The 24457-nt window shown below is 40.0% G+C and overlaps 3 protein-coding genes across 5 annotated transcripts in view; 2 read left to right on the top strand and 1 right to left on the bottom strand.

Annotated features, from left to right (window-relative positions):
* rps25 (ribosomal protein S25) overlaps positions 1-24457 on the bottom strand; it is a 240040-nt gene that overhangs the window by 65723 nt on the left and 149860 nt on the right. The window contains exon 1 of one of the 3 annotated variants that reach the window (XM_063014573.1): positions 6579-6582. The exons of the other annotated variants lie outside the window; for them this stretch is intronic. Within the exon in view, the coding sequence (XP_062870643.1) occupies positions 6579-6580 (2 nt within the window). The 5' untranslated portion in view covers positions 6581-6582. Of the gene's footprint in view, positions 1-6578; positions 6583-24457 lie in introns of those variants that run through there. 3 annotated transcript variants of the gene reach the window in all.
* On the top strand, positions 211-9716 carry stt3a (STT3 oligosaccharyltransferase complex catalytic subunit A). Its single transcript, XM_063014570.1, has 18 exons — positions 211-292; positions 1127-1246; positions 1574-1634; positions 1739-1860; positions 2102-2247; positions 2350-2440; positions 3468-3574; positions 3694-3858; positions 4594-4774; positions 5875-6030; positions 6123-6214; positions 6321-6476; positions 7343-7531; positions 7899-8015; positions 8111-8213; positions 8327-8515; positions 9176-9291; positions 9396-9716. Exons 2-18 carry the CDS (start codon positions 1159-1161, stop codon positions 9432-9434), a joined length of 2118 nt encoding a protein of 705 aa, XP_062870640.1. The 5' UTR covers positions 211-292; positions 1127-1158; the 3' UTR covers positions 9435-9716.
* Positions 14022-24398, top strand: foxred1 (FAD-dependent oxidoreductase domain containing 1). The gene is made up of 11 exons (XM_063014669.1): positions 14022-14154; positions 15105-15325; positions 15481-15591; positions 16203-16321; positions 16468-16562; positions 17349-17450; positions 19555-19631; positions 21681-21841; positions 22615-22744; positions 23462-23566; positions 23653-24398. Exons 1-11 carry the CDS (start codon positions 14022-14024, stop codon positions 23905-23907), a joined length of 1509 nt encoding a protein of 502 aa, XP_062870739.1. The 3' UTR covers positions 23908-24398.

The raw sequence follows: 24457 nt of genomic DNA, 5'->3' as shown, positions 1-24457 counted from the left end.
CTATTTATGTGGTCACAGAGAAGTCAGCCTTGAACTGTAAGTCTATCGGTGAGTTAGTTACTTCTGTAAGGACACGTCACATTTGAAGCGCCATAAGGAACGCGTAGACTAGTTCAGCACTTGAGTGACAGCTTAGCAACCAATTAGAAGAGAGAATTCTTAGACAGGTCCTTGAATCCACAAATAAGCGGGAGCTAAACGTGGCTGGGCGGGACTGTAACTGCTCAGACGGCAGTGTGTGGTAAAGTGGAGTGTAACAGGAGTGGAAGTGAAGCGCCCATGAAAGAAATTGGTAATTTAATTACAACATTTGCTTTTTTTTTTTGCTGAGGGACAGTAAGAATAATATATTTTAGTATAAAGAGTAATTATATTAGTGCATAAGAAGGTCTACAATTATGCAGTGTTTGCTTACTCCTTAGCAACATAGCTAGTTCAGGTCAGCAGTTGCAGTTGAAAAGGCTATATTGGTTATTTTGTTTTTACATTTGTAGTGTTATATTTTGCATAGTAAAGCTTCACATTTACAGTGCATACGATTTTAAATATTTATATTCGTTATAAATAAAAATGCTTAATATTACAATGTATTTGCCCGGTATATGTAGCCTAGATTATTCCCCGTTTATAAACTTATCCCAGGAAAAAACGTATATTTTTACAGATGTATTGTTAACTTTTTAAACATAATAAACGGTAGTGCAAGATTTAAAAAGAGAAATACTTCTGTAGTTTTAAATACAATTTATTGCTTGCTTACTGTCGTTTTCATCGCCTACCCGTTTTCAGGAAAACCACTGTCCAGTGCTAGGATTGGCTGTCCTCTGAATGAGCCAAGAAAACAGCCAATCGCTGTTTAACAGCCGCAGATTATCAGCCAATTACACCAAAAGAAGGCGGTTTTTTTTGACAAAAATGGGTGGAGAGTGTTCTTACCTGACTGGTTGAGCTGCATCTTTGTACAGTTTGGGTGTTTAATGAACGTGTCCTTTACTGGTTAGACAGGAACTACAGTCAGACCCCAGTGATTGTTTACTTCTGTGTTTTTTTTTTTCATGAAAAGACGATTTTGTATGCATACATTATTAAATGTCATTAATATTGCTTATTTTTTGCTCATTTTCAGGTTTTGAGCGGTAGTCCTCCTTCAGAGCAAAGATGACCAAGCTGGGGTTCCTCCGGCTGTCCTATGAGAAGCAGGACACACTGCTGAAGCTTCTCATCCTGTCCATGGCAGCCATCCTGTGTAAGTGAATTTCACTGATTTGTCCTGTTATAACAGAAGAATTAACCTTTTTGGATGTGTATTAGCCTTAGGAGAACAGATGTGTTTAACCATTATTACTTAATTGTTACATTAGTGTTGTAAATGCTGAATATTCTGCCTGATACTAAGAATTTATTACAAATAATTTAGTAAATGTAAGTCAAAAGAAAATGTGTGAAATGTTCTCCATTCACAACTAGTACTGAATTTGTAAAGAAACCTGAACAAAGTAGTGTGAGGATTGTAGTATACAGTCAGTTTTACAACTGTGTGCTTAATAACAGTGCATCTAACCTCTCCCTACAGCATTTTCCACTCGGCTCTTCTCCGTTCTGAGGTTCGAAAGTGTCATCCACGAGTTTGATCCGTACGTACTTGCACAACTGTAATCTGCATAATATTGTAAAAATAAATCTCTGTTTATTCACACAATGCATTGTGCTTATAGTTTCTATTTTCCTTCAAACGCAGGTATTTCAATTACCGTACCACACGTTTCCTGGCTGAGGAGGGCTTTTACAAATTTCACAACTGGTTTGATGACCGTGCGTGGTATCCACTTGGGAGAATCATTGGTGGCACCATCTATCCTGGTACAGTGAATGAAACTTAAAGTTTGTTTGTCGTATTTGGGTGTGGCTATTTGTAACACTGCTTGTATGAGATCAGTTTGAGATTTCACAACAAATTAAGCTTGTTTTTTATTCATGGAATTTATGTGCTAAACTATGTAACTTAATGTTATCAGAATGTCTACTGCTAACCTTAAATGTCATGCTTTTTAATGAAACCTTTAAATGTTGCATTTATTTAGTATGTTTAATCTTTCTGCAGGTTTAATGGTCACCTCAGCGGCTCTTTACCACGTGCTGCACTTTTTCCACATCACCATCGACATTCGCAATGTCTGTGTGTTCCTCGCGCCACTCTTCTCATCCTTTACCGCCATTGTCACCTACCACTTCACTAAGGAGCTTAAGGTTTGAAGAGCATCTGCAGTTTCTTTTCTTTTCTGGCCACTGATTAATTTGATTAGGTAAATGGTTTTATTTACACACAACTGACTTAATCTTTCTTTATAGGATGCTGGTGCTGGACTGCTTGCTGCTGCTATGATTGCAGTTGTTCCAGGATACATCTCCCGTTCTGTAGCAGGCTCATATGATAATGAAGGTATGCTTTTCTCCTCAGCTTCAGCAGGTTACAAGTGCACAGTTGTGTATTAAGATGAGATCATTTAACTGGTGTAAATTATATTTTAAATGATACATTATTTAGCCACCTAATTAAATCTAACATCCAAGGCCAGTGCATAATTTTAGAGAAGACGGGGCACCACTTAGACAGGGCTATTGCTTTGATAACTGCTGATGTAATAAGCTCTGTATAAACACCACACTGCTATGTGTTATAGTCATGCTACGCTTTTGTTTTAGCACAGCCTTACTGTATATATACTTAGTAATATGTACTGGTTAACACCGCACTGCTGTTTGGTCTCATCCCTGTCCCGTTCATGTTTTTCTTATTGTGTGCTCATCGTGTTTTTGTCTGCACTGTGTATATTGTATTGATTGCACTCTGGTTCTGTGTTCCACCATGCTCCTGATGGCACATTTAGTTATGTACTTTTATGTAGATAAAGAATTGATGATAAAGCAACTTGAACTGCATAAGTTGTTCTAGTCTGGTACCTGATTAGGTAAAATTTTTATGCCGAATGCCCTCCTGTTTTTGTCTGGGCTTGGGGTCCTGCACTGACAGTGCACTGATCCCCTGTCTCTCTTCAACATAGGCGGTCATGTCTGTATGTCGATAGCACAACTGAGATTCGAACCTGTATGTCAAATCCATGCAGTATGGGACCCAACATTGTTTAAAGTGAGCACTTAATATTCCTGAATATTAGCAAACAATTACATGTAGAACACAATAGTTCTGCTGTTTTGTTATGGTTGCTTTAATGATTAGCCAGTTGACACACTGGAAATGAGATTTTAAGTAATCGAAATAGGGTGAAAAAAGCTCTTGCCTCTACTGTCATGATACTAAAAATGCACATGTGCTATGTAACTACTTTCAAATGTAATTAGAATTAGTCTAGAAATAAGGTTTGAAGTGTTTCCATACACACAGATTTGTGTAAATGGCAGAGAGAATTCTGTGTAGTTGATTAATCGTTTTTTTTCCCCTCCTTAAGGCATTGCCATTTTCTGCATGCTGCTGACCTACTACATGTGGATCAAAGCTGTGAATTCAGGCTCCATTTACTGGTCATCCATATGCGCCCTGGCTTACTTTTACATGGTGGGCATCACACACCAATATTGCAGCTTGGTTCAAACATTCACACTGTGTTTTTTTTTCAATACAAGCTTAGCAGAATGTCATCATCACTGGTGTGTGCTTGCTTTTTTTGGCTGCAGGTGTCCTCATGGGGAGGTTACGTCTTCCTCATTAACCTGATCCCTCTGCACGTGCTGGTGCTGATGCTCACTGGCCGGTTCTCCCACCGCATCTATGTGGCTTACTGCACTGTCTACTGCCTGGGGACCATCCTGTCCATGCAGATCTCCTTTGTGGGATTTCAGGTATGTAAATGTAGCAGCTGAACCAGGTGCATTATTGGGTTGTGGGTTGTGGTGCCGATTAACCAGAATATTGTTAGTCTATGCCCTGTAACCCTCAGTTGTCAGGAGGAGCTTTGCAGAGGCTGAATTGAACTTCTGGTTATGTAGGAAACATTAGAGTCCCTTACCTTAACCTGTTTTGAGTTGCTTTTAGTATAAAGGTTTGAAAAATAGATCTGGCCTTGATTTTACGTACTTGTAGCACTCCCACCAGAGGGCAGAAGAATCAAATATCTGCATTGAGGATGTAAATAGTCCAAGATATTTTTTTAGCCCATCTGTAAACCCTCTTGAGACAGATGTCCTAGGTTTGTGGACAAACTTAGCTTTGGTAGTCTAAAAAACTCACTCAAGGACTATGTTCATCAGCATAGCAGTTCCCATGGTACCACTGTATGCTGAATTTTGGTTCTAGAAGACCAGAGTAGCTATAATCCTCATTATCCCCTGCATTTGTAGTATTGAAACTGCTAGCCTCGTAGTCTGTCATGTTTTTTTTTGTGACCACTAAAGGTGTGTCCAAAAAGGCTTTTTGTGATTTTTTTTGTTCTGATATTAATGTTCAAATACATAAGCTTTAATCAAGTTGTTTTAGTCAGTTCTGTTTCATTGTGTTTTTTATATATTCACAACGTTTGCAACAGTAACAACAATAAATGTAATCACCTAATTCTTCTCTTTTTGTCCCATCATTAGCCGGTGCAGTCCTCTGAGCACATGGCAGCGTTCGGTGTGTTCGGCCTGTGTCAGATCCACGCCTTTGTGGACTACCTACGCAGCAAACTGAATGCCCAGCAGTTCGAGATCCTTTTCAAAAGCGTCATTTCCCTGGTCGGCTTTGTGCTGCTCTCTGCTGGAACTGTTCTCATGTTGACAGGTAAGGACCACACCCTGTAGTTACACACAGCAGTGTCAGGTCTTTGTATTTTGATTGAATTAAAGGTTTGATGGGTTTGAACTTTGCCTCTGGTAACTCTTTGAGAAGTTTGAAGTGTTCTCCCCACATCTTTTCCTCAGTGTACGCTGGGTTTACCCCGCCTTTTAAAGACATGTTAAATGTGTTTGGCTGCTCTAAATTGACCATGTGGGTATGTCTGTGGGGTGAGTCAAGTCATTTGAGTGGACCGGTGAATCTCTGTAATAGATTGGTGTCTGCTTCATGATTTAGCGCACTCAATTTGGCTTCCGCTGCTGAGGGATACCCGATTGCATCCGAGGAGAGAATGTCGCTGTACATGCCTCTTCCGACACGTGCACAGCCCTTTTCCACCAATCAGGGTCCTTACACAGCGTATGAAGACCCCACCCACGCATAGTCTGGTCCCCACCCTGCGGATACGGTGGCCAATTAGTATCTGCTGCACGCACTGCCAATTATGCCCGTTAGATGGCACCCAGCTGACCGGTGGCAACGCCGAGTTTCGAACCGAGGAGTTCAGAAACTCTGCACTGGTGTGCTAGCGGAATATCCCGCTGTGCCACCTGGGCGCCCTAGCTTTGTACCAATTTAATGCCATCAGTGAAAATCTTTTTGGTTGAGCGTGTAGCCATTAATGCACTGCTGCTTTCGCATTATCATGATCACATGAAAATCTTCTTCCCTTTAAGCTTCTTTGAGCGTCCGAAAATGTTGAAATTGGATGGTGCTAAATCCAGACTATAAGCCCTCTCAGTCTCTCAGAGATGACCAATTACTACTCCGATTTGAAGAACCCTCGTACTTTATTTACAGTGCTAAATTTTTGGATCTATAAAAGTTAGCAGCTGCAGAGAATCATTACATGTCTCATAGTCTGAACTAAAGTAATTGTTAGATTGATAACTGAATGATTTTGCATCTGTAGTAACAGGTTATTAATCTTTGTGTACATGATAAAAAATAGATAAGAAAAAATATATTCTATTGTCTAAAAACAAGTACAAAATACTCCATCTGGTTTTCTATGTGGATAATGAGGCTCTCTGTGGTGTGGTTAGGTAAGATTTCTCCATGGACTGGTCGTTTCTACTCGCTGTTGGACCCTTCCTATGCAAAGAACAACATCCCCATCATCGCCTCTGTATCTGAGCATCAGCCCACCACCTGGTCTTCCTACTACTTTGATCTGCAGCTGCTGGTCTTTATGTTCCCTGGTAAGATTTTTTTTCCATGTATGTTTTAAAAAATGAAAGCTTTGTCAAAAATAATGAGACCAGACTGTAAAATGTGTATTTCTGTCCTGTAGTGGGTCTGTATTATTGCTTCAGCAATCTGTCAGATGCCAGGATTTTCATCATCATGTATGGTGTAACCAGCATGTACTTCTCAGCTGTAATGGTACGATCTATGTAAACGTTCCTGTTGTTTAGGGTCTGTTATAATTCTAGGTCTCTCTTTTGTTTCCTGCGCCTATTAATGTTAACTTTTTTTCTTTCCCTCCCAGGTGCGTCTCATGCTGGTTCTGGCTCCAGTTATGTGCATTCTGTCAGGAATTGGTGTTTCTCAGGTGCTCACCACCTACATGAAGAACTTGGATGTCACTCGATCTGACAAAAAGACCAAAAAGCAGCAGGACTCCACCTATCCTATCAAAAATGAGGTGAAACTGAAGTTCTCTACATTGATCTATCAGTGGGGCACAGCGCTCAGAAACCAATACGAGAACAAGAAAAACAAAAGCAATTAAAAAAAGCTTATAAAAATGCTGAAGTACTTTTTTATTGTTGGTAAGGGTTCTGTTTGGTGCACAGTTTTGTAAATGGAGTGCAGTTTAAGACCCAGCCGTTCAACCCAACATAAATATATAGAAGATATACTTTATTTGTCATATATACATATACACGTGTACAGTACAATGAAATTCTTTCTTCGCATATCAGAGCGCAGGGTCAGCCAACTTATGGCACCCCTGGAGCAGAGAGGGTTAAGTGCCTTGCTCAAGGACCCAACAGTGGCTGCATAGCAGAGCCTGGATTTGAGCCACCAATCTTCCGGTTGATAGCCCAAAGCCATACCCATTAGGCTACCACTGTCCCTAATGCGTTTTGTATAGAAAGATTGCACTTATTATATTATATACAATTATACTTTTTTATGTATTTATTTATTTTTAGACGTATCCCTTTTGCTTTTACAGTACCGATCATAATCGTACCCAACATTCTTATACCCTTTTCCTCAGAACATTCCTGTAAAAATTAAGTTCTCATTTATGGCATTTGACCTCACATCTGCAACTAATCACACTCTCCTGTGGTCCCAAAATGACAAGTTTCTTAGTATCTTCTGTACATGTATCCACTACTAGGATGGAGGGATGAAAACCCAAAATGCAATTCTTTTTTTGTTGCAGTAAATGTTATTTAATTTTCTTTGTCAGGTCCTGCTGCTGTCTGATTTAGTGTCATTATTTTCACATCTACCTGAACAAACCTTACTGACTGTGTTTATTACATCTGATTACAGGTTGCCAGTGGGATGATCTTGGTGATGGCTTTCTTTCTGATCACGTACACCTTCCACTCGACATGGGTGACAAGCGAGGCCTACTCTTCACCCTCCATCGTACTTTCCGCCCGCGGAGGAGACGGCAGCCGCATCATCTTTGACGATTTCAGAGAGGCTTACTACTGGCTCAGACACAACACTCCTGAGGTCGGTATTTAATTTTTCATTCATATTGTATACCACATAAAGCTTTTCAGTAGCGATGCACAACTACCTTGCAAATTCTAAAGTTTTAGGGTTTAGCCCCTCTTAACAGTTTTTGACACTGTTGCATTATACTTGCTGTTAGGGGGTTTTAATCTTGGAACTGTGTAAAGCTGATTTAAGACATAGCTTAATTGTAAAAATAATAAAGTGAAGACCTTAATCAAACTAGAGTTATCAGGGACTAATCCAAATAAAATTTTCCTACACACATTTGCCTTATTTATTTATTAATTACAACATACGCTTTGAATAAATTTTGATTAAAGATTGTCTTTAAATATCTTTTTAATGTGTCTTGGATATGCAGGATGCCAAGGTCATGTCCTGGTGGGATTACGGCTATCAGATAACAGCCATGGCGAATCGAACCATCCTGGTAGACAATAACACCTGGAACAACACGCACATCTCTAGAGTTGGCCAGGTAACTGTCAGGTTTCCAGTCAGGAACTGTTACATATACCCTGTAGTTTGATGCTGTGGAATTTATAGTAAATCTGTTTGTGCGTGTGTGTCTAGGCAATGGCTTCCACGGAGGAGAAAGCATACGAGATTATGCGAGAGCTCGATGTCAGTTACGTGTTGGTCATCTTTGGTGGACTGACTGGATATTCATCTGATGGTATAATGATAATTTAATAGTAAATTAACAAATCAAATAATAACAATGTCTGAGTTACCACTGCCGTACCCGCACCTCTTTTGGTACGGAATCACAACTTGTTTTATTTGCAGATATAAACAAGTTTCTGTGGATGGTGAGGATTGGAGGCAGCACAGACACAGGGAGGCACATTAAAGAGCACGACTACTACACTCCCACTGGTGAATTCCGTGTGGACAGAGAGGGCTCGCCCGTCCTGCTTAACTGCCTCATGTACAAGATGTGCTACTACCGCTTCGGCCAGGTCTACACCGAGGCCAGTGAGTATCTCCGCAGTGTAGCAGTAAACACCACTGCACTAATTTTACATTGCAAAACATTTTCCGTAATGCACTACTTAATTAAACAATTACAATTTTGTTTCTTAAAGATCATTTTTCCTACAAATTTTTGGCAGATGCAAGTATCTAATATTTCTCGTTTACAACTAGCAATGATTATATGTGTAGAAATAAAAAATGTAGAATTTCTCACCAGACCGGCACAGATTAATATTGTTTCTTTCTCCTTATTTCATTTTCATCACTGTTTTATCCTGGTTAGAGTCATGCTAGGTCAGATTTCACCTGGAAACCCTTGGACTGGATTTCTGTTCAGGGTATTCCTGTCCTGCACCCAATCTCAGCATCTAAATCTCCACCGCATTCAGGCTACCAAATCCCCCCACCCCACCCCCCCTTCGTTTATCGTCAGTGCTACCTCCTTCAAGCTGTTAAACAACTTTCTTGTAACATTTCATGGGTTATTCCATTACTGTATGTCAGAAAACGTGCTATGTGTTCAATATGATGTTTATAATGTTGACCAGTGACACAGTGGACAAGGGGCCTCCTGTCCTAGAGTTGAAAAGCCCTGCAATACATAGAAACATAAACACTGACACCTATTTGTTCCAGTATTGATTCATGTGTTATTTGTAGAACGACCTCCTGGTTACGACAGGGTACGTAACGCTGAGATCGGCAACAAGGACTTTGAGCTGGACGTGCTTGAGGAGGCTTACACTACAGAGCACTGGCTGGTCAGGATATATAAGGTAAGCTCTACCTGACTTCATCTCAGTATAGTTTGACAGGACTGTAAAGTTAAATCTTGTTCTTTGGAACATTTTGCTCATTAACTTTGTCTTTAATCCACCAGGTGAAAGACCTTGATAACCGAGGCCTGTCACGAACGTAAACCAACACACCCAGACTTCACACCGCTCTGAACATACAGCACTGAAAGTTTCCCCTGGCATCTGAAGACCAGTGTGAATATTTTTATACTTCTTTTGTGATTGCAGGATGAGATTCAATGTCATTTTTTTTTTTCCTTTTTTAAGAAAATATCATTTACGTGGTGTTTTGTTTGGAATGGTGTGTGTTCGAAACATCCAAAAAAACTGTCAGTATGTTTATTTCTGCAATTAATGACCTGCCAATTTGTCAACAAATGAAAAAATAAATGGAGTGACTGGGATTAATGTTTCATTTGCACATGTTTATTATACAACACTATAAAACAGTGCTTAGTTAGGTCTGGTCACACCAGAAATGTGTCATTTGTGTCACATGTTAGATCGGGAAGGGTCAAACTTTGGCATAAGACTGTATATTGATATATTCTGTTTAAGTATTTTGGATATTGCCACTGACTAACTTAATGAACAGTTAGCAGCAGACCCTAATTAGGATGTGGGGTCAATTAAAAATAGAATGAAAAGTTTTTTTTTTGTGTATGTTTAAAAAAACTCACGTGTTACACTTTTGGTTACATTCATGACAGAAACAGTAGTTACACAAGGTTCATCGGTTCACAAGTTTAATGTCAAACACATTCACAGACTATTGTGTATCTCCAAATCACCTCACTTGCATGTCTTTGGACTGTGGAAGGAAACCCCTGCAGACACAGGGAGAACATGCAAACTCCACACAGAGAGGACCAGGACTGCCCCACCTGGGGATCGAACCCTGCACCTTCTTGCTGCGAGGCTACCCACCGAGCCACAATGCCACCCTGAAAATCCCTAACACTTAGCAGAATTTAATCATTTATATTGTTTTAATGGCTTTGTAAAAACCCCAATCATAAAACAGATTTGGTTAATTTAATATGTAATGTAAACATTATTGGATTGCAGTCCATTCATCAATTTGCAAACAACAAATCCCTTGATGATTTCACCATCATTTCATTCACTGAATCTGACTTTACAGACCCTAAAAAAGGGCTGTTTCAAAGTACAACAACGTATTTTATTTTTGTAAAAGTACATGGGTTCAATTGTAGACATGATGACTGTTTGCTGATGCTAGACCGAACAGCAGGTGTTTATGAGATTGGTGATAGACTTTGAGTCTATAAAACAGTTTAAGGAAAAGGTTTGATAATTAACTAACGGTTAGCTCACACATCAAAAATCCAAATTAAATTTAGAAGCAGGACCAGCAATAAAGCACTAAAACCTGTTGTACAAACACGTCTTGAAGGATTGGATTAGTGATGTGACATTTGCGAAAGAGTCGACTCTTTAAGCTTCGAGAGTCATTTGATAATTTTCAACCACAAATTAAATAAAAAGTGAGCATGTAAGATGTGAGAGGAGCTGCTACTTTCTTATGAAACACGAGAAATGTACTGAATGTAGCAACACAGGTACTTGTTAGCTTAGCCGCTAGTGTTAGCTGCTAAGCTAATTGCCGTGATTTCTGTTTCTAAAATTACTCTATATTTATAACTCTTTATCATTTATTAATATCATATTAATATTGCACTTTCAATACATTTTCAATACGTAAGTAGCTGCTCTCAGTAGGGATGTCCCGATCACGTTTTTTTGTTTCCGATACCGATCCCGATTATTAATTTTGATCCCGATCCGATACCGATACTCAAACCGATACTTGTATTTTCTAGATATTGTCTAGATAAGAACTGGATAATACTATTCACACAGTGCACACTTCAAGTACATTACAGTTATTCAAATTAATTCAATGTATATGTTTAACAATTAAAAAGCTCTGCAGTGCTGAAGGGAAAAATGCTGCATCCAAGCTATTGGCTTAATGTTTTGTATTTTTACAAAATCAATCAAAATGAGTGAGATAATTACAGTTTTACTTTAAACTTTACATTCGAAGAAAAAAAATCTGTTTAATGCAGTGATACACTAAAAATGAACAGAAATCTGTGTAGCAGCTTAACTTGAATATAAGAAAAAAGTTACATAACAGCATTACAGTGAAATGGAAAGGCTCTTTTGTTATGAAGGAAAGCCAGTTCTTAAAGTGCTTGTATTGTGACAAGGGACGTATGTACACTAAGTGAGTGTGTTTTGACCCTTTAGGCCTTCCATAGAACATGAAATAGCGCAATTCACTCTAGCTCTCCGCTATTCGGTACGTAACAGGAGAAGTTAATGAAGTGTTCTGCTCCCGACTATTCTGAAATATACTGTGTTTTTATTTCTTTATTAAACGAGTGCATCACTAGGTTGTTTTGTAAACCAGAGTGATCCTTGACTCACACACCACATAAATACTAAAATTCTACAGTAATGAACGCAGCTCTGCTCCTTCCGCCTCGTGAAACGCTCACATTGAACTTCTTTTACTTTCCACTTGAAACTATTTCCACACAGCGGACATGCTGACGTAGAACAAAAGATCGGGATTACGATCGGCATTAGTAAAGCCGATTCCGATCAATTAAAAAATGCCTTGATCGGCCCCGATCCCGATCTTTGAGATCGGATCGGGACATCCCTAGCTCTTAGTAGAGTTGTAGATAAATTCAGATGTTTAAAGCGGTCAGATTTCTTGTTTCTGGATGCTTTACTTGCTCGTCACTTCTGAGGTAAAACGTTACCATGATGGCGTATCACCACCAAGCAGCTAACTCATACCACATCATTGTGCTTGCTAAGTTAATAAATTGGCAGATTAAAAAAAAAAGACAAAATGTATGTGTCCTTGTTTATTTTAATTAAAAAATAGATGCTGATCTGTTTACATTCATAAGCACAAAGTTAAAAGCAAGGAGCACTTATTCACCAAAACACAAACACATGGAATGAGAGCCTCACTGTGCATGCGCCGATTCACGAACCTGACCTACGTCTTAGGGTCGTTTCGTGAATTTGCGTAAAGTGCGCAAAGTGCGTAAGGTGCGTTCGTCCTTACATAAGTATAATTTACACTATCATTTTCATAAAAATCGCCCCTTATTCTGTATGTGCAAAGCAAAGTATTTAAAAACGTACAATCTTCTGTCAGAAATGAAAGAAAAACAAAACAAATACTAATTAGATCCAAGAGAACGTTGCAGCAGGGAGATTGATATATGCTCTTGCCAGCTTTAAAAGTGGCATCAAGGCCACAAAACAAAACCATGGACTAACATTAAATGTGGTTTGCATTATTTCTTTTTCCGACGATAATTGGTCCTACATTTCATAATGCAAAGAAGCCCGTAAGCATGCAAATGAACCATCGTCTCAACTAAAGAACCATTGTTTTTCACTGTGTGCACAAATCAGGACAGTAATCAAGTACAGTTATGTAAAATTTCAATATATGTACTTTATTTGTACTTGAAAGTTGACACAGACAAAAAACTAAATACTCTGTGCAAAATAAGCAGCATCAACAATACAAACATTTACCGCTACAAGCGCAACCAACTTAGCTTATCACTGCTGTTACCAGATGATCATTTATCTAAATAACGGTCCCTGGCATCCTAGCTTTGAAAGAATTAAAAAAGTAATGCAAGAGTCTTTCACTGTATCGCTAACAAAAACAATACATCCACAGTGACGTATCTGTGACGTCACCGGCACTAAACACACTGAAGTATCGCTCCAATACCAACGTTGGTATCAATACTTTCAATATATGGATTGATCGAAGCCGCTCAGGTGGCGCAGCGGTAAAGTACGCTAGCTCACCAGAGTTGGGGTTTCGAATACATCGTATCGAATCTCAGCATGAACAACGATTGGCTGTTGTTCATAGGGTTAGTGGTAAAAAGTCGGATCATAGGTCCTCATAACCGGTGCGACTGCGACCCCTGCTGGCTGACTGATGGCGCCTGCACAGGGCTGAGGAATAATGCTGATGGGGGTGTGTCCCTCCGTGCACAGTGCCTGTCAAGTATATGAACTCGGCTCGTGCGGGTGAAAAATGGAGTCTGTACTGACTGTGCGTACCGGAGGGGGCACATGTCAGTTGAGAGGCGTCCTCAGTCATCGTTGAAGGGTCGAATCAGTATAGAGGACTTAATTGGACACGACTAGACTGGGGGATAAAAATTGGGGGAAAAAAGAGGGGGAAAAATATAAATAAAAAAATAAAAAAATATTTGGATCGATCCGCCCACCCCTAAAAATTGCCTTTACGTCTAGGTGTGTTTATATATTGCGTGAAACCCACCAGGACCCTGACCAGTATGAAGTGTACATAAAGAAGTAAACATAAATACATTTAAACAATTAATCATAGATGAAACCACCGATTAGTTTTTAACTAAGCTTGCAGTGCTAGCAAACCAAATCAACCTCTCAAAAGAATCAACCTCTTTTGTCGAGCTGAGTCAATTAATATGACTCACTAAAAAGAGCCGAAATGGCCATCACTACTCCCCTACTCTGACGTGACGTATTAAATGTGGGCGGAGCCAGCAAAACGCCCTGAGAGGTGCAGTGGAATATCACATACAGCAGTGAGGTGGATTTACTGCGCTTTTCTCACTGAATGAGGTTTAAACCTATGAGCGGTCATGTCGAGGTGGCACAGGGTACTGCGTGGGTACAAAGCGCTGGCTTTAATTTCCAAAAACCAATGTAGTTTGGGAGTTAAAACATGCAGGAGTTTCAGTACAGGCAACCACGCACGCAAAGATTTCTTCCAGGGTGAGTTCAAGTGCAGCATTAATGTGTGTTCAGTTCAGTTCAAATCAACGTGTTTTACTGGCTTTAATGATTGCCCAAACTCATCAACTGAGAGTGTGATGATAATGGAAAAAGTAATAAACTAATTAAAATGCGGTCAAAATGTATGTATGTATATATATATATATATATATATCATATATGGCTATATTGGCCCAACTCATTGTGCAATATTTGTCACATGTCACTTTACTGTTTAATAATTTAATTACTATTGAATCTTTATACTGAAACTATACCTCATGCATAGTCATTACAGTTACCAGTTATCCATTTTATGTAAAGTACCAGAACTACTCAGTTCTAGTTTTTCTGTTTGCTTTTGTTTTGTACTGTACTGTTAATTCTTTGTTGTATAATGCTACTGGGGCTTTAATTTCCTTCGGGATCAATAAAGTATATGTCTTTCTATCTATTCATCTATCCATACGTCTATCCGCCCATCCATCCGCCCATCCATCCATCCATCCGCCCATCCATCCATCCATCCGCCCATCCATCCATCCGCCCATCCATCCATCCATCCGCCCATCCATCCATCCATCCATCCATCCACCCATTCATCTATTCATCCATCCATCCATCCATCCATCCATCCACCCATCTTTCTTACTGACTGACTGACTGACTGACTGACTTACTTACTGAAATGGCTTGTGGTAAGTTATATCTTCCGTTTCCTAAAAGGATTAAAAATGTCATCTACTTCACAGTTTGCACTTCAGAACATCCTAGCTTCAATACTTTAGTTATTTAAACCTGGTGATTGTCAAGGACATGGAATGCTCCAGACCTAATCCCAGGCTTTATTAAACCAGTCAGGACAATATGCTTGCACCTTTTGTTGACAAAGTAATTATTTGATCAAACATTCTTATCAAAATTTCTTTTCCTGTTCTTGTTAAATTTAGATCTAGAAGGTCATATTAAAGAATTTAAAGAAAAAGCAGCTGCTGCAATGCCTGGCAGTGACTGGAGTCCATTCGAGCTGACCCGTGGTCTTCCTCCAGAGCGAGCAGACATCGTTATCATCGGAGGGGGAGTGATCGGCTGGTCCATTGCTTACTGGCTTAAGAATAAAAACAGAGCACGGGATGGAGTAAGAGTGGTGGTGGTGGAGAAAGATCCCACTGTGAGTAACCGATGGCAGATAGCCGTCCCAGTGGCATACTCAATAATAAAGTGCTACCCAGTGAAACCCAGTGGCTCTGCTGTGTCAGATTTGAAGTTTCTGATCTTTACATGTTAATCTTTTTCTTGATATCTCCCTCATTCTTGTTGTACCAGTACTCACAGGCTTCTACAGTGCTTTCTGCTGGAGGAATTCGGCAGCAGTTCTCACTGAAGGAAAACATCCAGCTCTCACTGGCCTCTGCAGACTTCATGAAGAATATTAATGTAAGCTACAGTGTGCATTTTCTTAAGTGTGGATATCTACTGTGGGTTTCAAAATCTCAGTCATTCTAATAATAAAAGATTCCAATAAAATATCCCATACTTCCCAATACTTTTAACAAGACTGTGACCCCAGCATAAGGCCATGACTCAGGCTTGTTTTATGCAAGCAAAGGTTCTTGCATGGCCTTGCTAATCCATGGATTATAATTCAATTTAAATTAATTTAATTAAAAAAATCTTGCAGAAGCAAGCTGGTAACTCAGCTTTCTTGAACATAGCTAATTGTGTCTGTAGAGCGCCCAACCAGGCTGATTTTAACACTAAGGGATGATAAGGGATGGTTTTAAAACATTTCAGACAGGGTTTGCGATATTCAAAGACTATTCCCCAAGCTGTCTGAAAAAGTCCTGTTCTGTGTGTATTAAACAACAATATTACTAAGTACGACAGTAAGGTTTCAGGTGAATTCATTTTACAGTACTTGAATATCATATAAATCATAAAGACACCAATTGATGCCAACCTTACACACATATACACGTTACAGACAAAAGTGACCGTTACTCTGGGTGACATTTATGACTGTAAGGTGGCTGGTTTGTTCTGTGCAGGAACATCTTGGAGTGCTGAATGAGGATCCTGTAGATTTGCAGTTTAATCATTCAGGTTATTTGTTCCTGGCAAGTGAATCAGTGGCACACATCATGGAGGAGAACTACGTTACTCAGAGGTTAGTAGGATTAAAGACTTATTCTTAATATACTATTGCATCAGCATCTGTATGGACATCTCAGAGTTGTCATGCACAGATCTGCTGTCTGCTTTGTATTAGCACTGTACAAATGTGTCTGTTTATTGTTTTTGTTCTCTCTGTAGAGATACTGGAGCGAAGGTCATGTTGCTGTCACCCACACAGCTGAAGGAGAGATTTCCATGGGTCAACACTGATGGAATTGTGCTGGCCTCCTACGGTTAGTGTTACTTTTTTAGGACTACAATATTCACTGAGGAGACAAAACCTTAGGACCAGCTCCCAAAATTCTGCATGGCAGTGCCTGGTTCAGAACAGTTGTGCATGTAAGGGTAAGGGATCTATTAAATGTTGGGGTGATGGTAATTCCTTGTGAACGACTCACTAGAAGACCGATCTTGAACCGCTGATAGGTTGTTGGGCAGCGAAGTCTCATTTATGCCAGGGGACATGCAGGCTATGGTGTTCTGGTACTGGCCAACAGAAGATCATTTTATTCCTGTTAATGCAGTGAATCTGTCACAACACACAAGGCATTGAACCCTTTTGTATATGTGGCTGCGTAGTTTCAGGCCAGTCAAAATGCCAGTGCTTGTCCTTGTCCTCGTCCTCCTCTAAAAGTGACAACAATGGGCATGCTGGCATCAGAATGTTAATCACATAAGCAGCTATATAGTCTGATACACTTCTTGTGGTGTCCATGTATCGGATGATCAGAGCTGTTATGACTGGATAATAATGAGTAGTCTGGGTAGTCTTGGTTTGTCAGTGTATTAACACTGCTTGGCTTTGTAGGGTATGTTTTTTATAGCTACTGGATTATTAGATATTTTGGTCCTGCTGTGTCTTGTATAAACTGTTTATTGTTTTATTGGCATCCATGTATAATCAGATTTGAGCTTAAATGCACATATTCACTTTAAAAACACTTCACAAATGGTACATGTAGTTCAGTGCATAATTAGCTGTTTTGTAATGTGTTCACTTACTGTATTGTTCTGCTTAGGATTTGAGAATGAAGGCTGGTTCGACCCTTGGTCCCTCCTGAACGCGTTCAGACGGAAGGCCATGTCAATGGGAGTGTACCAGTGCTTTGGAGAAGTTACAGGTTAACCCTTACATCCTTTTCCATTATGTAATAATACAGATTTAGCACCAAAACAACATTTCCATCCACTGTCTATGTTGTGCTTAGTGACTGATTGCTAGATCTCATTAAAGATTCTCTTGCCAACTTGTTTACATTACATTACACAGAGGGAAAACAAGTATCCAACCCCTTTGTTTTCATTACTTCATATATTTCCAGTGCATATTTCCACTTCAACCTCACACACTAACGCTCGCCTACAAAGCCAAAAATGGACCAGCCCCAAGCTACCTTCGTGGTCTAATCAAACCCCGCTCTGTACCACGCAACCTCCGAGCCACCAGTCTCGCTCGACTTGAGCCTCCATCCAGGACTAAAGGAAGACAAGCATCAAGGCTCTTCTCTGTTCTAGCGCCCAAGTGGTGGAATGAACTTCCTCTGTCTGTCCGAACATCTGAGTCTCTTGCTGTCTTTAAAAAGCGATTAAAAACCCACCTCTTTACTAAGCACTTAAGCTGACTTGTACTTATTTACTAACATCTTGTTCCATCCTTTTCCAATTCCAAAAAAAACCAAAAAAAAAAAAAAAAAAAAAAACCACTTTGGTTCTAACAGGTTTTTGCAGATTTGTGTTCTTCGACTGTTGTTTACCTAAACTTGAGAAATGAAATGTACACTTTGGAAGCACTTCTGTAAGTCGCTCTGGATAAGAGCGTCTGCTAAATGCTGAAAATGTAAATGAAAATACACATGACTACAACTACATTAATGGAAAAATTGAATTTCTATTTATCCTAATTTATTTATTAGGATTTTAATTTTATGTTTTACACACTTACATTCATGACAGGACAGGTAGTTACTGGTTACATAAGATTCATCAGTTTAAGTTTAATGTCAAACACAGTCATGGACAGTTTGTATATTCAATTCACCTCACTTGCAAGCCTTTGTGCTGTGGGAGGAAAGCCACACAGACATGGGGGGAACATGCAAACTCCACACAGAAAGGACCTAGACCGCTCCATCTGGAAATCAAACACAGGACCTTCTTGCTGTGAGGCAACAGTGCTACCCACCGAGCCATTTTATTACATTAAAATGGTATATAAATAAAAATTACATAAACAAATCAAGATCTAAGTATAACTGCTGCAAATAGGAAAAAATGTCAAAAATGCATGTGGGCCCCGGTGGCGCAGTGGGATATTTCGCTAGCACACCAGCGCCGAGATTCTGAACTCCTCGGTTCGAAACTCGGTGTTGCCACCGGTTGACTGGGCACCATCTAGCGGGCATAATTGGCAGTGCCTGCAGCAGACATGGTTCTGCTAGGGTGGGATGACCGGACTATGTGGGTGGGGTCTTTAAATGCTGTGTAAGGACCCTGATTAGCAGATAGAGAGGTGTCTGTACAGAGTGCGTAGGTAAAAAAGGATTCCGCTATGATCTGCGTGTGGGTCGGAGGAGGCGTGAGCAGCAAAATACCCACCTCGACTGCAATCGGGGATCCCCCGGCAGCAGAAGACAAATTGACTATGCTAAATTGGGAGAAAATGCATAAATAACATAGAAAACATTTACCTGGATTATGCTAAAAGCTAGAGCCACAGCAAACCCCTTACACAGCCCTGTCAGTAAAAATTGTACTGAGATTCAATAATCATTATGTGGAAAGTTCATAAAACCACACATCGATTCCAGGTGGAAGGGCCATCCAAAATTTCACATGCTCTTGTACTAGTGATAGGGAAGGTGTATAAAACATGATGTTAAAATCCTAATAAATAATAATTAAAATAAATACATTGCCAGGAGTGAGGAATCTGATATGCTCCAGGCTACTGTGGAGTCTCCTCTTTAGTTCTTTAGCTTGCTTGATTTTGTGCTCAAGCTGTTCCTGGTGGAAGATCCAACTACAACCTATTTATAATTTATGTAGTCCATGATTCCATCTATCCTAATAAGGTTTCCACAGACTTTTGGAGAAAGAACAACCCCAAAACATCACAAATACTTCAGTATTTTTAAGAGCATTAAGTATTTTTAATAACTATCATTCTTGAGTGTTTGTTGCCAGAATTCTATCTAATTGTGGATGTGTGTGTTCTTTGTGTCTCAGGAGTTAGATGCTCTTCGCAGGATGCAACAACCACAGATGGAGACATTTTGAATGTCAAAAGGATCAAATATGTCAATGTGAGTTTTAGTGTTATAAGTAGAATCTTGAATGAACATCAGAGCTCTGCTATTCTTCATTTACTGAGATATTTGATGGGAAAAAGTGTCAGTACTAGACGGATGAGACACTCATTTCAGTATCAGAGACTGGAGCGCTGGGTTAACACTATCATGTACAGTGTATCACAAAAGTGAGTACACCCCTCACATTTCTGCAAATATTTTATTATATCTTTTCATGGGACAACACTATAGAAATAAAACTTGGATATAACTTAGAGTAGTCAGTGTACAACTTGTATAGCAGTGTAGATTTACTGTCTTCTGAAAATAACTCAACACACAGCCATTAATGTCTAAATGGCTGGCAACATAAGTGAGTACACCCCACAGTGAACATGTCCAAATTGTGCCCAAAGTGTCAATATTTTGTGTGACCACCATTATTATCCAGCACTGCCTTAACCCTCCTGGGCATGGAATTCACCAGAGCTGCACAGGTTGCTACTGGAATCCTCTTCCACTCCTCCATGATGACATCACGGAGCTGGTGGATGTTAGACACCTTGAACTCCTCCACCTTCCACTTGAGAATGCGCCACAGGTGCTCAATTGGGTTTAGTCCATCACCTTTACCTTCAGCTTCCTCAGCAAGGCAGTTGTCATCTTGGAGGTTGTGTTTGGGGTCGTTATCCTGTTGGAAAACTGCCATGAGGCCCAGTTTTCGAAGGGAGGGGATCATGCTCTGTTTCAGAATGTCACAGTACATGTTGGAATTCATGTTTCCCTCAATGAACTGCAGCACTCATGCAGCCCAAGACCATGATGCTACCACCACCATGCTTGACTGTAGGCAAGATACAGTTGTCTTGGTACTTCTCACCAGGGCGCCGCCACACATGCTGGACACCATCTGAGCCAAACAAGTTTATCTTGGTCTCGTCAGACCACAGGGCATTCCAGTAATCCATGTTCTTGGACTGCTTGTCTTCAGCAAACTGTTTGCTGGCTTTCTTGTGCGTCAGCTTCCTTCTGGGATGACGACCATGCAGACCGAGTTGATGCAGTGTGCGGCGTATGGTCTGAGCACTGACAGGCTGACCTCCCACGTCTTCAACCTCTGCAGCAATGCTGGCAGCACTCATGTGTCTATTTTTTAAAGCCAACCTCTGGATATGACGCCGAACACGTGGACTCAACTTCTTCGGTCGACCCTGGCGAAGCCTGTTCCGAGTGGAACCTGTCCTGGAAAACCGCTGTATGATCTTGGCCACCATGCTGTAGCTCAGTTTCAGGGTGTTAGCAATCTTCTTATCGCCCAGGCCATCTTTGTGGAGAGCAACAATTCTATTTCTCACATCCTCAGAGAGTTCTTTGCAATGAGGTGCCATGTTGAATATCCAGTGGCCAGTATGAGAGAATTGTACCCAAAACACCAAATTTAACAGCCCTGCTCCCCATTTACACCTGGGACCTTGACACATGACACCAGGGAGGGACAACGACACATTTGGGCACAATTTGGACAGGTTCACTGTGGGGTGTACTCACTTATGTTGCCAGCTATTTAGACATTAATGGCTGTGTGTTGAGTTATTTTCAGAAGACAGTAAATCTACACTGCTATACAAGCTATACACTGACTACTCTAAGTTATATCCAAGTTTCATGTCTATAGTGTTGTCCCATGAAAAGATATAATAAAATATTTGCAGAAATGTGAGGGGTGTACTCACTTTTGTGATACACTGTATAAACACTAATGTTGAGTGAAATATATAACACATTGTGCTGGCGGAGTGGAGATTAGCCAAAGTGCATTTGTTATATCATCGTCTTTGTTTAATACTGCTTGCTATTAAATTTATAGTGCTTATCACAGTCATATAAAAATAGTTTAGCAGAAAACGCTTACTCTATTTGATTTAGGAAACACAGTTCATCACCACTCAAATATGAATGGGCTTTTGGTAGCCTGAACACAAACTTTCACGTTGCTGATTTGTCCACCTCTGCTTCACATGATTTCGATGCATGACCTGAAACCATGAATTCCTTCTTTAACAGGTGCGAATGCCCAACAGTTTGGAGTACCAGCCGGTGGAATGCGCTGTTGTGGTCAATGCGGCCGGTGCCGGTTCAGCCAAGATTGGCGAAATGGTTGGTATTGGACAGGGCCCCAAAGATTCCTTGGATGGCATTCCAGTACCTGTGGAACCTAGAAAAAGGTAGGAATACAGCAGAAACAAACTGGAGAGAACATTATTTAATGTATTTTAATAATCGTGCATCATAAATGTTGTTTTCATGATTAAAGTCCTAGATGACCAGAGTCTTTTGTATCTATAGTCATACTTTGATGTTGTAAAAAACCACACATCGATTCCAGATGGAAGCGCCATCCAAAATTTCACATGCTCTTGTACTAGTGATAGGGAAGGTGTATAAAACATGATGTTAAAATCCTAATAAATAATAATTAAAATCCTAGATGTAGACCAGAGTCTTTTGTATCTATAGTCATACTTTGATGTTGTAATACTTTCTATTATTAAAAGTGAGGTCATTTTGTTTGTTTATCTTTTGGGCAACTGCCCTATTTAGGGGTCGCACAGCAGATCTTTCTGGGCCACATACCTTAATAGGCACAGATTTCATGCCAGATGCCCTTCCTGAAGCAACCCTGCTTATTTTATTTGATCTTGGCACCGGCACACCATCAAGTGCACGTCCTAATAGCTAGGCTGTTCAGCCACCCGCATTCAACGGTCTAATATTTCAGGGGTGCTATCTGATGGCTTGGTGTCTTCACAGACATGATTGGCTATGTTGAGTAGAGGGGGTTGCGGCATGTTTTCTGCTGGAACTGGTTCCATTGCAATCCTGATGATAAAGCAGTTAATAAAAATGAAATAGAAATGAATTTAGAGCTGCAGAAATTCATGTCAGCCACTCGCATGCAGTTCTGAATGTGTTTTTTGTTTTGATCATATTTCTGCAGGTATGTGTATGTGGTGCATTGCCCAGAAGGACCGGGACTGGAGTCTCCATTACTGATTGACTACTCTGGAGTTTACTTCAGACGAGAGGGTCTTGGAGGAAATTACATCACGGGGAGGTCACCAGATGAGGTGTGGCTCAGCTTTTATATGGCTAAAATATGTCTAGTTAGAACAGTCTAGTTGTTATACAACATTTTAGTGCTAGGTCACCATTTATTTAAGCAAAACTTCATATGAATCATAGTTTATATAAGCAAATTGCTCACAGTGCTCTTCCTGTGTGAAACCTTTTGTTTATAATTTTGGAAAGACACATATCAGTTACTGCAGGGATCGAATCTTAAACATTATATGTTCAATCTTTTATTTTTGGATTCGTTTTCCATTTTTGCAGCCAATTTAAATATGCTTAATTTCCCTCTGCACTCTGGCAACCTTTGTCTGCCGCACAGTGCCCTCTAATGCTGTATATGTTGCAACACATGTAAAACAGCCAGACACATCTTTAAACCAGCCAGTGGCTGGACCATGTTACACTGTGTAGTCTTGTCACTGTGTAGCAGCTCTACTGGTGCATTGACCAGACAGGTCATTTTAATCTGACCTTTCTTTTATTTAGACACAGCCATACGTCTATAGAATTTCCGGCTAGACTGATGGCACCACCAAACCTGGTGATAGGCTAGCATAGTACACTGCCATGCCACCTGAGTACCTGAATGAGTAATGATTTTTTTAGGATCATGACATTTAACTTTCCTCATGTGTGCATGTAAACTTTTGACACACAACGTCACACACCTTAGAAGAGAAAGCCTGTGAAAATGACCACTTGTTTGTTTGCAGACAGAGGAACCGGATGTAAGTAACCTGGATGTGGATCATGAGTTTTTTCAAGAAAAAGTCTGGCCACATTTGGCCCATCGGGTTCCTGCATTTGAGAGTCTGAAGGTGAGCAATGGTTACATGATTACATTCTGTCTAGTTAATGTAGTTAAACATAACAATGTTTTTACTTTATAAATACTTTGTTGCAGGTGTCAGGAGCATGGGCGGGATTTTATGACTACAACACGTTTGACCAGAACGGCATCGTGGGTCTGCACCCGCTGGTCAGCAACATGTTCTTTGCGACGGGTTTCAGTGGGCACGGACTGCAGCAATCACCCGCTGTGGGTCGCGCCGTAGCTGAGCTTATTCTGGACGGAGGGTTTAAAACTCTCGACCTGAGTGCCTTTGACTTTAGACGCATTCTCAATCAGGAACCCATGCTGGAAAGGAACATCGTCTGAGGAGCATGGATATCGAGTAAGATATGAATCAGGAAGGGTTTAATAGCCATTTAAGCTTTTACTCATATGAGAATGAAAGAAAAAATGAATTTTAAATGAAATCAAAAGTGGAGGGGAGATTTTAGACACTGCAGTGATGAAAGATATCTCAGTTGCAAGGTACAGTAGGATTGCACGATTGGATGATAATTTGTCAAATAACGTCAGTGAATAAAACCAGTAAAGTGATTATCATTAATACAGTAAACAAGAAGAATTAAAATCAGTCAATTTCAACATGCTTTTTACATCATAAATGGTTAATTTTTGTAATAATTTCTTACTTTTATTACTGCTTCATGTCTACTGTTTGTTATTCCACAATTTTGGGAACTGATGTTACAGTAATGTCGCACCTGTACACAAATTTCAGACTGGAAAACTTTCACAGATGTGTTTTAGCATCATAATTAAAGCTGCTGTGAGATCAAATAAATACTGGTATGACTGTGTTACATGCTTTTCTTTACCACCTGCTTATGCTGGACATGGTGTACACTTTACTCAGTCC

This window comes from Trichomycterus rosablanca, chromosome 18 (genome assembly GCF_030014385.1).
Source record: "Trichomycterus rosablanca isolate fTriRos1 chromosome 18, fTriRos1.hap1, whole genome shotgun sequence".
Classification (NCBI taxonomy): Eukaryota; Metazoa; Chordata; class Actinopteri; order Siluriformes; family Trichomycteridae; genus Trichomycterus; species Trichomycterus rosablanca.
Note: the sequence above shows the minus strand (reverse complement) of the source record. Positions and strands in the feature narration are given on the sequence as shown.

Coding starts and splice junctions, on each gene's coding strand:
- stt3a (XM_063014570.1), top strand. CDS start 1,159: ATGACCAAGCTGGGGTTCCTCCGGCTGTCCTATGAGAAGCAGGACACA. Junction 7,532..7,898: donor TCAGACACAACACTCCTGAG/GTCGGTATTTAA, acceptor TTGGATATGCAG/GATGCCAAGGTCATGTCCTG. Junction 8,516..9,175: donor CCAGGTCTACACCGAGGCCA/GTGAGTATCTCC, acceptor TGTTATTTGTAG/AACGACCTCCTGGTTACGAC.
- foxred1 (XM_063014669.1), top strand. CDS start 14,022: ATGTCGAGGTGGCACAGGGTACTGCGTGGGTACAAAGCGCTGGCTTTA. Junction 14,155..15,104: donor ACGCAAAGATTTCTTCCAGG/GTGAGTTCAAGT, acceptor TGTTAAATTTAG/ATCTAGAAGGTCATATTAAA. Junction 21,842..22,614: donor CCTGTGGAACCTAGAAAAAG/GTAGGAATACAG, acceptor ATATTTCTGCAG/GTATGTGTATGTGGTGCATT.